This window comes from Moschus berezovskii, chromosome 20 (genome assembly GCF_049115385.1).
Source record: "Moschus berezovskii isolate FMDL1 chromosome 20, NW_MosBer_1.0, whole genome shotgun sequence".
Classification (NCBI taxonomy): domain Eukaryota; kingdom Metazoa; phylum Chordata; class Mammalia; order Artiodactyla; family Moschidae; genus Moschus; species Moschus berezovskii.
In genome coordinates this window covers 61,405,626-61,418,208 of record NC_142479.1, presented here as the reverse complement: position 1 = coordinate 61,418,208, position 12,583 = coordinate 61,405,626, and the positions used below count along the sequence as shown (strand labels likewise).

The window sequence follows — 12,583 nt, the reverse complement described above, 5'->3', positions numbered from 1 at the left end:
AAGCTCTGAAACCTGGCAGGCACTTCCCATCAGCGGGCCTGGAGCTCTCTGGGGAGCCCTCGTTGAATTTCCTTTGACACTTGAGTGCCTGGGGGCCTCATTGCTTGTGATGGCTGTGTCCCAGTCCCTGTGTGTCACCTGGCAGTGTCAGGCCCTCCTGCAAGAGTAGTGACAGGCCATCCTTTGCAGGACAGAAAGTCTTAAAGAAATGTGAACTGTGGGGAAATGGAAATGACAAGTCATGGGTCGAGGGAGCTGGATCTTGATCTTGGAGGGAAATGCGAGTTGCATGTGGGGTTTGCACTAGCCCTCTCTTCTGGTCCCCTGGGGGGTGTGCTCCTGCCCCTCTGTGAGTGAAGAAGTGGGCCCATGGGAGGCCGCCTGCTGTCCTGGGAGCCACAGCCTTGAGGCCTCGGGGGTGCTGGGTCGCCCTGGTCTCTTTGGGGCCCCCCTTGCTTTCTCAGCGATCTGAGAGACTCTGGGAACTGCGTTCTCTTGGGCGGACTGTGCTCAGAAATCTTCCTGGGGGAGAACGTAGTAAGGACTGATTTTCCCTAACCCCGAACATTTCATCTTGAGCTTGGGGTCTAAATAAAATGAAAAGACTCTTGCAGTGAATGGCTGCTCACCCTTCCCCCACCTCAGTCAGTCACTCATAACATCTTGGCCGTTTGTTCTCTTTCTCTCTGTGTACGTGTATTGTTTGTTTTCTTTAGTGAGTTGTGGGCCTGTTACTTCCTGTTTAAAACTTGGCAAAGCATCAGGGAAGAGCAGGGACTTTATCCTGTGTGACCACATATAACCAGCGTCTCCACTGCACCCAGGAGGCTCCATGTGACCTCCGTGACCTGTCAGCGGAGGTTCCTTCAGGTTGTCTTCAAATGCTCTCCGTAGCCTTCTTTTCCCCTTGAACTAGGACCTCCTCAAGTTTTTGTGCTGTGTTTGGTGTTATTCAGTTAGCTCCCTTTTTGTTTTTCATGATACAGCCTCTTTTCAGGCCAGGTGTGTTGTGTAACGTTACACATTCCGGGTTTGCTGGGTTGTTCCCTGCATGACTGGATATGGCTTGCCCATGGCGTGGCTGGTGCGGCCGGTGTGGACCCTTGCGTTGCCTGTGAAATAGGTGTTTTTGCCTCCTGGTGGAGACACTGAGTTGACCCCTGGGTTTAGGGACGACCTCAGAAGGTCAGACGTGATGGTGAGAGGGATGCACCCCCTTGCAGCTAGCGACTGGCCTGACAGGTGGTTTCAAGACTCGTGGATCCTGGTTTCCAGCACCTGCCTTGCCTGAGTCAGCCATTACCCTGTGGTCTGCCAGTGGGTGCCTGGCTGATTCCCTCATTCTTTCTATGAGCATTTTCTGGGACTTGTCTGGAAAGAGCAGCGTCCCTCCGCACTCCCACCCTGCTGTTCGTCTTTCTAATGTGTCACTATGGACTCGTGCACCCCCCACACACCATGTTGGAATTCAGTAACATCCCTGTTATTCCGTCTGTGACTTACACCGTCCCGCACTTGGCCCACCAGAGGCTATTTAAATGGACCCCTCTGTCATTTTTAACGTGATTTGCTTGTCTTTGAGCAAGGTCTCTTTAAACTTCTTCGTTTTTACTACTTTGGTTTCTGTTTCCGTCATCATTGATTGCATTTGGTGCAGCTTTTCTTTTCAGATCAGTGTTTTTATTTCTTGAGGTTCTGTTTGTGTCTTGCTGTGACTCAGTCTCTCTCCTCCCCTTCTGGGACACGTGTATGAGCTGAGAGCTGTTCTGATGATCCTGCGTGTGTATCCCGTCCTCCTGGGGAGCTGCTGGGTCTTTGTGGGTTGTTTTCTTGGAGTTGGAGAGGGGGGTGTTCTGGATTCTCAGTGGGGAGCTGGGCTCTGTGGTATTTTTGTCCCTGGGCGCCGGCTGCTGCTGTCTGGTGGTGTTTGGTTGGTGGGCTCAGTTGGATCCTTTCACAGCCAGCTCTGGAGGCCTGGTAGGGCCGAAGCTTGAGAGGGCCGAAGCTTGAGTGGGCCGGCTACTCAGGTGGTCCTTCCCAGGGGTCTCCTGGTGCCTTGTGCCTGAGAAGGCCAGTGCTCTGACTGAGGGGGGCTCCTCCGCCTGTATGGATTCCCACGAGTGCCCCGCCTTCTCCTTATGAGTGTTTTTTCTTCTTTCAGGCTCAGGTGGTTTCTTTTCTCGAAAGTGCAGCTCAGAGTCAGCGCTGGGTGTGTGCTGCTCCGCAGCCCCTCAGATTTCGGCCGCCTTGGCCTCCCCACCTTCCATCTGTGGTGGCTTACCTGCTGGGCCCTGGGCCTGGCTGCTTCTTCCCTCCTCCCACACCTCTGTTTGCCAACCTCTGAATTTTTGTCCAGTTTCCCAGTTGTTTGAGGCAGGAGGGCAAACTCGAATCCTGTTCCTCTGCCTGGGCCAGAGGCCATGGTTTCATAGCTTTCCTACCTTCTCCCGGAGTGTTTCTTGAACTCATGTCCACCAGTTCCCTGTTGTCAGCGTCTCACGTCAGTCGGGGTCCAGGCAGGCAGCCCCTCTCCCCGGTCCTGCTGGGTGATATCTTCCTGGTGCCTTAAGTTCCTGTAGTTTTTACAAAGTAAGAGTTGAACAGTGTTTGGAATTTGTTAGTGTGATTCTGTGATATAATTCATACCAGGGATTAGAGTCTCCAGTGAAAACTGAAAATCATCTCATAAGCGGTCACAGAACATATTTTCATTTCTTTTCTTAAAAGGTAGTACATGGCCAACAACGAATGGAGCTTTTTAACATCGTAATACTTTTTGGAGCCTGAGGTTACATCTGTTACTTGGTGAAAATATTTACGTTGTTTTGTATAACAAGAGTTTTAACTTTGTTTTCATTAATTTTCAGGGGTCTGGGAGGAGAGCTCATGAGACAAGCAGGTAGGTCTGAGCAACAGAGGCTGTGGGTTGTGGGTTAAGGTCCTTTCTTTCCACCACTGAGGGATGACAAAAATCCTAAGGATATTTATTTACTTGTTTTCAATCCTGTAAAGTTCCCTGATGGGTTCCTTTGCAGTGACAAATGGCCGGGCCGTTTTCTGGTCAGAATTACCGTGGTGGTGCACCTGGCCCGCACGTGGTAACTCCAGGGCTGCCCGCTCACCCATTGCTTCTCCTGTGTGTGTTCACTCCAGGCTCTTAATTTTCAGCTTCTGTGGGTTTTGATACGTTTTAGTAGCCACGGGGCTGGCAGCCGCTGGGGTGGGATGGATGAGTAGAGGTAAGTCTACTGTGAAGGGGTGATAAAGTTAGGGATGCAAATTTTGCCATCTTTCCCTCTTCGATATGATCTTTAAATGTAAATGGAGAACATGGAACAGTTTTTAAAGGTTATGTTTAAATGTTTGCAGGGAATTCAAAAGTTGCCAACATGTAAATATATGGATTTCCTGATGCTTTTCCAGCTAAATCTACCAGAAAACCCAGGACTCAGTGTTTATCAGGCGCCAGACCTGTCCTGGCTCCATGCTGGGCTTGGGTACAGGAGAGCCCCTCACCCAGGGGAGGGGCGGGCTAGTGGCGGGGGTTGGGGGTGGGGGAGTGTCAGTTCCTCCAGTCCTTAGAACTGCTCTGTTCAAAGTAGAATGGCATTTCTTAGGAGCAGCTGAATAGATTGGTAAAACAGAAGGGAGAATCAGAAGTTTCAAACGTACATGGGATTTCACGTGTGACAAAGAAGGTACGTGTTTCCAACCTCGCTGAAGAGGGCAGTTGATAGAGTGGTTGATGATGTCCCAAGGAACCACGTGGAAGGAAACAAAATTGTGTCCCCACTGTACACATACACAAGACTAAATTTCTCATTAACAGATACTTAACTGATTAATTTCTGATTAAACTTAAGTATAAGAGATATATTTTTTAAAACTTCAAAGAAATTGTAGGAGAAATTAGAGGATCACATTGGTCCCTAAAAAACTTCCTACCCTGGAAGTTTTCAGCCTTGTCTGGTTGCTGGGGAGATGCTGGTTAGCTCCACGAGGAGGACGCGTCTCCTCGATCATATTGGCTACGTCAGAGCTGGGTGACCCTCTGCCAATGGAGTGCCTGCTCTGGAGTATATGTTGTTACAGCATTTTCAGGTTGCCAAGGGCATTGTCTCTTAGGATTAAAAATGTGCAGTCTTCTGCCCTGAAGGGCCACTCCTAGGACTCTGCACCCCAGAAACGTGTAGGGGTGATAGGCATCCTGCTGGACAGACAGGATGTGTGTGGCCATCTTGTTTGACATGACAGAAACTGGAAGGAGAGCTGGGCCCAACAGGAAATATTGGATTAACAGTTTCATAAACATAGTGTGGGATGTTGCCCGTCTGCTAAAGAGCATGGGTTCTCCGGTGGTCAGTTATGTTGTTTGAGAAGAAAAGCAGTTTGGCGGCTGGAGCCGTGGGGGGCCTGTGCGCGTCCTGACTCCGCTGGGACATCCCTCCTCCGGCCCCCAGGCCCCTCCGTGCTGGCCGGTCCCTTCTGTGCTCGGGACAGTGGGCGTCAGGAACGTGAGGAGGCAGGATGGTGTCACTGTCGGGAGCCTTCCGCACTCGCAGAGACTGCAGTGCTGGCTTCCTCACTGGCCTGGCAGCGTTTCAGAGGACAGCCGCCTCCTGTCACTGGTCCCCGGAGGGCAGTGACGGGCACCCCTGCTGAGGCATGGCAGACGTGCAGCGTGCACAGGGAGCCTTTGTTGCCATGGACGCTGAGGTTGGGGTTTGTTGCTGCCAACCCAGCCTAGCCTGGCCATTGGAGGGGTGCCTGTGGTCTGTGACCCTCTGAGCGTGGGAGGAGGTTTGGGAGGCATGCTCCAGCTCAGCTTAGTTTCAGGGTCAAGATGGGGGCAAGGTGGCAAAGACGGGGTCGGCACAGAGCTGACAGGAGGGGCGCCTGAGCTGTCTCAGCCTATGAAGGTCCGTGATGGGACCCCCAAAGTACATGGCCACCAAAGTGTCAGTGGTGGTTTTCTATCTTTTTTTTTCTGTAGTGTTAGATTTTTTCCAGCAAATGCAAACTACTCTTTCAGTAGGAGGAAACCATTAGGCTTTTCTATCGTAGGGACAGAAGTAGGGGTGCATATGCTGTGTGAATGGGCAGCGTGAGGAGCCATGCCGGATGGGCTGAGGCATGTGGCCTGTGGGCAGGCACCAGGCAGGTCAGGTCCCTGCAGTGGTCCCCACAGCAGAGCCTTCTTGGTGCTAGGACAGTCATGTGAGGCCACCACATAGAAGCTCAGGTTTCCTTGTGGTGGTGGCCAGTGAGTAGCTATACTGGGCTATGTTTCCACACGCAGAAGTGGTAGTTTATTAAAATGGACACTACATTATTTACAGAGGTCAGGAATTTACCAGAGCTTTGAGCACTGTGGCTCATCTGGGGACTGTCCCATGGGGGTGATAAGTGTTACCTCCTCTGACCCTGTCCGGACCCTGGTGCTGACCTGAGGTGGGGGGCCCCCTCCCCCAGGGGAACTTGCTTCTCTGTGGTCTTCATCGGGCAGGTGCCTGCTGCTCCGCCACGGCTCCTGGTCACTTGTGGGTGTTAATGGTTTGACAGCTGAGTTGTCTGTCCCTGGGGATTCGTACGGGGGTCAAACCTGCAGCCTCCACGTGTTGCTCCCTTGTCTGGGCAGGGTTTCCCGAGGGCACCGGCTTGATGCTGCTGCTCTTGGCTCCTGGCACTGCCCTCGAGCCTGGGCCAGGTCTGGTGCTGAGGACGTGTTGGGGGCTTGCCTCTGGACCCCAGCACTGAGGGGCGGGGGCAGGAAGGCTGGTGTTGGCAGCACTGGACTAGGGTGCATCAGGTTGGGTGCTGGGATGGGCATTTTGGGGAAATGACATTGCGTTCATCTGTTTTCTTCCTAGTGTGCATTTTAATAGAAAACTCGGCCCTTTCTAAAATGCCCTTCAGAGGTGACGCCGTGATCGGTGAGTGCATGCCTCCTCCAGTGACTCACATCGTGGCATTTTCTTCCAGAACTACTGCAGCTTGAAAAGTGAAGATCAGCGTGTTAGGGTGGATGGTCAATTCCATACTGTTAGAATCTGTTTTGAAGTTGCTGTTAAGAACCCACTGTAAACGGGGAGCATTCCCCACACTCTCCCCACAGAAGCAGAGATTCTCCCTTCTCTTCCAAGGGCTCAAGCTCCTTCCTCAGGGCTCCTGACTGGGGCTCTGCCTGTCACGGCCGTGCCCAGCACCAGGCATTCTCGGCGTTCCTCTCCTATTTGGACGGTGCCAGCCCGAGGGGCAGGCTCTCTCAGGATGAGGGGAGGGCCAGCAGCTGCCTCGGCTCTTTCAGAGGTGACAGTCAGTCCCTGGTGCTAGTCTGGAGCCTCTCCAGGTTCTGACATTCTGTGGCCGCTGGTCATAGAGAGGTAGTAAGAAAAGCCTTGGGGTCACCACCCCTACTGGGCTGTGCTGGCTCTTTGCTCTACAACCTCAGAAGTTCTGTAACTTGGGGAAAAAGAAAAAAATGAGTTAGTGTTTGTTTCCAAGTATTAGATCTAGTTGGATTTTGTGTTTGGTTTTTATTGGTGGGGGGATTGTTCTGGGAAGAAGTACAGTCAAAGACCACTTGAAGCTTGCAGGTGTAATAGAAGAACAAAAACTTGCCCCTTGTGGCAGTTTTCATGCTTCAACAGCAGAAAGAAGAGTTTCCCCCTATAGGTGGAGAGGGCAAAGGCCTTTAGAATTTCATTCGACCTGGAGAACGTGTCCCTCAGATTTCCTGCAGGTTCCTCTCAAGGGTCACCATCTGCTTTAACTTGAGAGGCAGATCATCTGTGTGGCGTTGTTTTTAATTTGATACAAATGTTCTTTACCAGCTGAATGAGTTTGTTTCTTTGACAGATGGTTGGCAGTGGCTGATAAACGACACCTTGAGAAACCTCCACCTCATTTCAAGTCACTCTCGACAGCATATAAAGGTATGGGGAGCAAGCGCTCTCTGTCTTTTCCACTGTGTATAAATATTTGAGTGTTTCAAAGGTCTGTGTGCATTATGAGTCCCTTTTGTAGACCAACATGATTGATAAATGCCAGTAATTATATTTGGAATTCTGAAAGGTATTGTTTATGTAATTTATGATCAGGACAACTAATGCAGCCATCATTGACCAGACTATTTAAATTTTTTGTTATCGTTTCTAGTTTCATTAATTATATTTGCCTTCTAAACGTGTTCCCTGTTGCGTTGTAGAATTTATGGTTGGAGGCTCCTTTTGTGATGCTTACGTGTGGACGAGCAAACTGCTAGAATCATGACAGCATGTCAGTGTTAGTCATGTCAAGTGAGCAAGAGTGTGTGGTGTGTGTCCCTGTCCCAGTGGCCACTACTGTCCTGCCTCGGGACAGGTGAACTTTGGACTAGCAGCATTGCAACCCCTACCCCCATGCAGAGATAATAGCCTTGGTATTGGTAATGACTAGGCTTTGATGTGGAGGATGAATGAGTGGAAGTACACATTGGTGTTCCTTACAGCTCTCCAGCCTCCTGTGTCTCAGCTTTTCTGTTGGGTGAATAGAACATCTCTTCAGTCCTTATCCCTTTTTTTACAAGTAACTTTATCATTCTGTAGAATCCAGGTACGGTTTTACTAGTTGAATTTGAGTTATTCATGATCAGTGTCAGAATTCCTTTTAAAAACACATCCATAGTTCATTCACACCAGTCGTGATCGTGGTTTGGTCTGCTCCTCCGATTTGTACGAGGACACCCCTCCCCCGGCACCTCTGTTGGTGCTCCCTGATCTGAAGGAGCCCTGGGAAGAACTGGGCTTCCTTGGTGGCTCAGCTGGTAAAGAATCCACCTGTAGTGCAGCAGACCCTGGTTCGATCCCTGGGTTGGGAAGATCCCCTGGAGAAGGGAACTACCCACTCCAGTATGCTGGCCTGGAGAATTCCATGGACCGTATAGTCTATCGGGTCACAGAGAGTCAGACATGACTGAGTGACTCACTTGGGAAGAACACACGAACCCAACATTTGCCCCACGCAGTCTTTACCTTGGAGAAGGGGTGGGTGAGACACTGTGGAGGCGACAGGAGGGGCCACGGACCTCTGGGTGGTGTGAACCCCATTCCTGCGCTATGTCCCCTGAGGGGCCGCAGCCTTGGGTCAGCCCTTCCTCCTTGTCCAGCCACTCCTGTTCCCGGCACTCCTGGGACCCCAACTCCACTCCATACTAGGCCTCTACATGGCTCACCCAGGGGGCCTTGCCACGCTGCTTCTGGTGTTTAACACACTTTTCCATCATTATTTCAGCTGGGAAAGAATAAAATGTCACATTTCATTATTGCCTTTCACACGGAAAGACGTGAGATTTGCACTATATGGAGGAAATAACTTTTATATCCAGTGTATTAGTTGCAGAGAATATTAAACTTGTGACCACATCTGACTGACGATGATGACAGTGTCTAGCAGACATACCAGAAAGGATGGTGTCATTCAGCCTCTGGGTCTTTCAAACCAAGTCACTGGCCTGACCGCAGGGCCACCTGGCTGCTCCTTGACCAGGAGCCTGCAGCTCACTCATGTCTCCTCCATTTCAGGAGGCGGCTGTGTCGGCCCTGGCCGCCCTCTGCAGCGAGTACCATGCCCGGGAGCCTGGGGAGGCAGAGGCTGCTGCGCAGGGTGAGTGGGTGTCTACACTCAGCCCTGCATCCAGTGGGGCCGGGGGGTGGGTGGCTGTGGGCGCCTGCCTCTTCTGCCTCTCCTGATTTCATGCTTTTTCCTTGGAGTCTGTTCATTCAGTGATACTTCGTTGGCTTTTCTATTTCATGCTTAAGTGCATTTAGAATTTTTGTATGACCCGCAGTGCTTTTCTGGCATGTGTCCTTCATGTGTTATTATCTTTTCCTCTTCCCATGAACAGCGTCGGTGTAGCTGTCTTGTTGCATGTCCTTGCATCAGTTGGGTTTTCCAGAACCAAACTCTAAGCTGAAGTTTATCTGACACGTCACATGATCCTGTTTGTAGGGTCTCATTCAGGAGTGTTAGTTTCATATTAAAAAGCTTTGTATTTACATGTTATGTGGCCCTGTAGCTTTCCTTTGTACCATATTACAGAGTATATATTACAGTTACTTCAAAAATATATGAAACACTTTGAAAATTATTTTAAGTATGGAAGAATCATGGGTTATTTTTCAGTTGCTAAGTCTTGTCTGACTCTTTGCGACCCCATAGACTGCAGCATGCCAGGCTCCCCTGTTCTTTACTGTCTCTCAGTTTATTCAAACTCATGTCCATTGATTTAGTGATGCCATCCAGCCATCTCATTTTCTGTCACCCCATTCTCCTGCCTTCAGTCTTTCCTAGGATCAGAGTCTTTTTCCAGTGAGTTGACTCTTCACATCAGGTGGCCAGAGTATTGCAACTTCAGCTTTAGCGTCAGTTCTTCCAGTGAATATTGGGGGTTGATTGCCTTTAGGATTGACTGATTTGATTTCCTTGCTGTTCAAGGGACTCTCGAGTCTTTTCCAGCACCGCAGTTCAAAAGCATCAGTTCTTTGGTGCTCAGCTTTCTTTATAGTCCAACTCTCACATCCATAGATGACTACTGGAAAAACCATAGCTTTGATAGCCCTTTGTTAGCAAAGTGATGTTTCTGTTTTTTTAATATACCGTCTAGGTTTATCATAGCTTTTCTTTCAAGGAGCAAGTGTCTTTTAATTTCATGGCTGTAGTCACTGTCTGAAGTGATCTTTGGAGTCCAAGAAAATGAAGCCTGTCACTGTTTCTATTTTTCCGCATCTATTTGCCATGAAGTGAGGGACCCAGATGCCATGATCTTAGTTTTTTGAACGTTGAGTTTTAAGCCAGCTTTTTCACTCTTGTCTTTCACCTTCATCAAGAGGCTCTTTAGTTCTTTTTCACTTTCTGCCATTTGCATATCTGAGGTTGTTGCTATTTCTCCCTGTTGTCTTGATTCCAGCTTGTAATTCATTCAGCGCAGCATTTCACATGATGTACTCTGCATGTAAATTAAATAAGCAGGGTGACTGTACACAACCTGACATATTCCTCTCCCAACTTTGTACCAGTCTGTTCCATGTCTGGTTCTAACTGTGGCTTCTTCACCTGCATACAGGTTTCTCAGGAGGCAGGTAAGGTGATCTGTTTTTCCCATCGCTTCAAGAATTTTCTGTAGTTTGTTGTGATCCACATAGTAAACGGCGTTAGCGTAGTTAATGAAATAGATACAGATGTTTTTCTGGAATTCCCTTGCTTTTTCTATGATCCAGTGGATGTTGGCAATTTGATCTTTGGTTCCGCTGCCTTTCTAAAATCCAGCTTGTACATCTGGAATCATGGGTGCAGTAGTCTAAGTCTACTTTTTGTGAACTTTCTCAAAAGTTAGGAAATCCTCTGTCATTTGATCTTCTGATAGACTTTCTAGATTAGTGATGTACGCTGTGTCCTTGCACCATGCGGGGTTTCGCCTAAAGAGGCAGCACAGTTGGGCCTCTGTATCCGCAGAGTCCACGTCTAGAAAGAGGATTTTCATGTTTCAGCTGAAGTGTGTTATTATAAGTTCCACCAGAGATGTCATTTTAGTGTCCGTGCCAGTGGAATTCCAGTTTTTTTTCCCTATCCTAATATATGAGGATCTAAGGTTTTCACATACACGTTACAGGAATCTTGCTGTGTTGAAATGTATGCAGTGATAACATGAACCTCTTTGGTTGTGGTAGGTACAGAGTGAGGGTGTCTGGCCTTCCTTGACTTCTGAGTTGCCTTTTCAGAGGAAAGATCTGGTTTTTCCACTTTACTTCCTTGAATTCTTGAATAGCTTCAGGGCCCGCTTTCCTGTGAAAGTGAAAGTCACTCAGTCCGTGTCCGACTCTTTGCGACCCCTTGGACTGTAGAGTCCATGGAATTCTCCAGGCCAGAATACTGGAGTGGGTAGGTAGCCTTTCCCTTCTCGAGGAGGTCTTCCCAACCCAGGGACTGAACCCAGGGCTCCCACATTGTAGGTGAATCCTTCACCAGCCAAGCTGCAGGGGAGCCCCCTTTTCCTGTGTCTCCCTGTCAAACCTCTGCTTCAGTTGCTCTGCAGTTCCCATGACTGGCCTTTCCCGTGTGGGAAGGTCCGCTTTCCCCGCCCTGTGTGCTCTCTCAGCCTGACTGCAGTGCCCGTTGCTGCCCGACCGGCTGTGGGCGTCTTATGCGGAGCAGCCCCTGCATCCCTGCTGCCCCTGAGCCCCTAGCCCTGGGGGTCCCACTTGGGACCACATTTGCTCTCTATCTTTGAGGAAGTATCCTCATCTGAGGAAGGCATTTGTGTTCTTAGTGAATAAAAAACAGAAGTTTGACCGTGTTGACTACTGGTAAAACTGTTGGCTTTATTTTCTCAAGAGTGAAATTGTGTGTTAAAATTGCTTATGAAAATCTTAAAACCAGCTACTGAAAACCTCTTTTCTTCCATTTGTCTGATTTACGCTGCTGTGAAGGCACATCTGCTCTAGGAGTCGGAGCCGCCCCTCCCTTCATCCTTCAGCACTGTTTGCTTATCTTCTGGACTCTACTTGAGGAGTGTGTCTTGTGGATAATGGACAACAGTGGTCACGCTCTGGTCCCTTCTTTTCAGAGGAGCTGGTGAAGCTGTATCTTACCGAACTCCAGAGCCCTGAGGAGATGACTCGCTGCGGCTGTGCCCTGGCCTTGGGCGCCCTGCCGGCCTTTTTCCTGAAGGGCCGGCTCCAGCAGGTGAGGCTGGCCTAGCATGGCGGGAGTCGTGTGGGACCAGACACATGAGCGGGGTATGTAGGCCAAAGGGATTCCTGCAGGCCAGTGTGTGCATCCGTAAGAAAGGGGAGGGGAATACCCAGGGCAGTGAGTGGTCTTTGAGAGCCTGGTGAACAGTCTAGCCTGTGGAGACTCAGGGGAGTGGAATCCTTGGCTGAGGAGGGAGCCTCGGCCCCCATGCAAACACACCTGGCCTTTACTTACCTGTGGTGTGCCATCCAGCCTTTTCTGCATTAGGAGCAAATGTTTCCAGCCTTGTCTGGGAAGGCTGCTCCCTGTGGCCGTGTGAAGGGTCCTGGGCCTCCCACCCCAGAACTCCTCTGTGGGGAGGTGCCATGTCTCCCCAGCATAGGGTCCTGTGCTCTGGCGTGGCCAGGGGGTGGGGTTCTGCTTGCCCTTGAGCTCCACGATCCTCGGCCTGACTCCTTTCAGGGTGGTCCATCAGCTCCCCTCATACCCTGACTTGGTTTCTGAGCTCCCTGGGAGAGTGGGTGCCAGAGTCAGACCCAGGAGACCCTGCCGGCCTCAGCCCACCCAACTCTTCCCCTTAGCTCCCCTTTCCCTCGACTCAAACATCAGTCATGGCCCTAGTGGCCCACCTCCCAGGTGTCACTGTGGCCAGGTGCCTGGCACACATGTGCCCCTCACCTGTGTCGCCTTCCCCTGCCCCTGACACGTCGGGATCCAAGGCACCAGACCAACTTAGGTATCAAGACCGGGAACAGACCATCCAAACCCTGCCCGGGGGCTTTTCTGTTTGCAACACCCGGCATTTAGAACGGAACTGTCACTTCCAGAAGTAACTGGTGAAGATGTGAGAAGC

At 50.2% G+C, this 12,583-nt stretch overlaps 1 protein-coding gene across 1 annotated transcript in view; it reads left to right on the top strand.

Annotated features, from left to right (window-relative positions):
* TBCD (tubulin folding cofactor D) overlaps positions 1-12,583 on the top strand; it is a 145,736-nt gene that overhangs the window by 116,428 nt on the left and 16,725 nt on the right. The window contains exons 23-27 of the mRNA XM_055408246.2: positions 2,868-2,899; positions 5,871-5,933; positions 6,859-6,935; positions 8,562-8,643; positions 11,603-11,721. Of these exons, the coding sequence (XP_055264221.2) occupies positions 2,868-2,899; positions 5,871-5,933; positions 6,859-6,935; positions 8,562-8,643; positions 11,603-11,721 (373 nt within the window). The remainder of the gene's footprint in view (positions 1-2,867; positions 2,900-5,870; positions 5,934-6,858; positions 6,936-8,561; positions 8,644-11,602; positions 11,722-12,583) is intronic.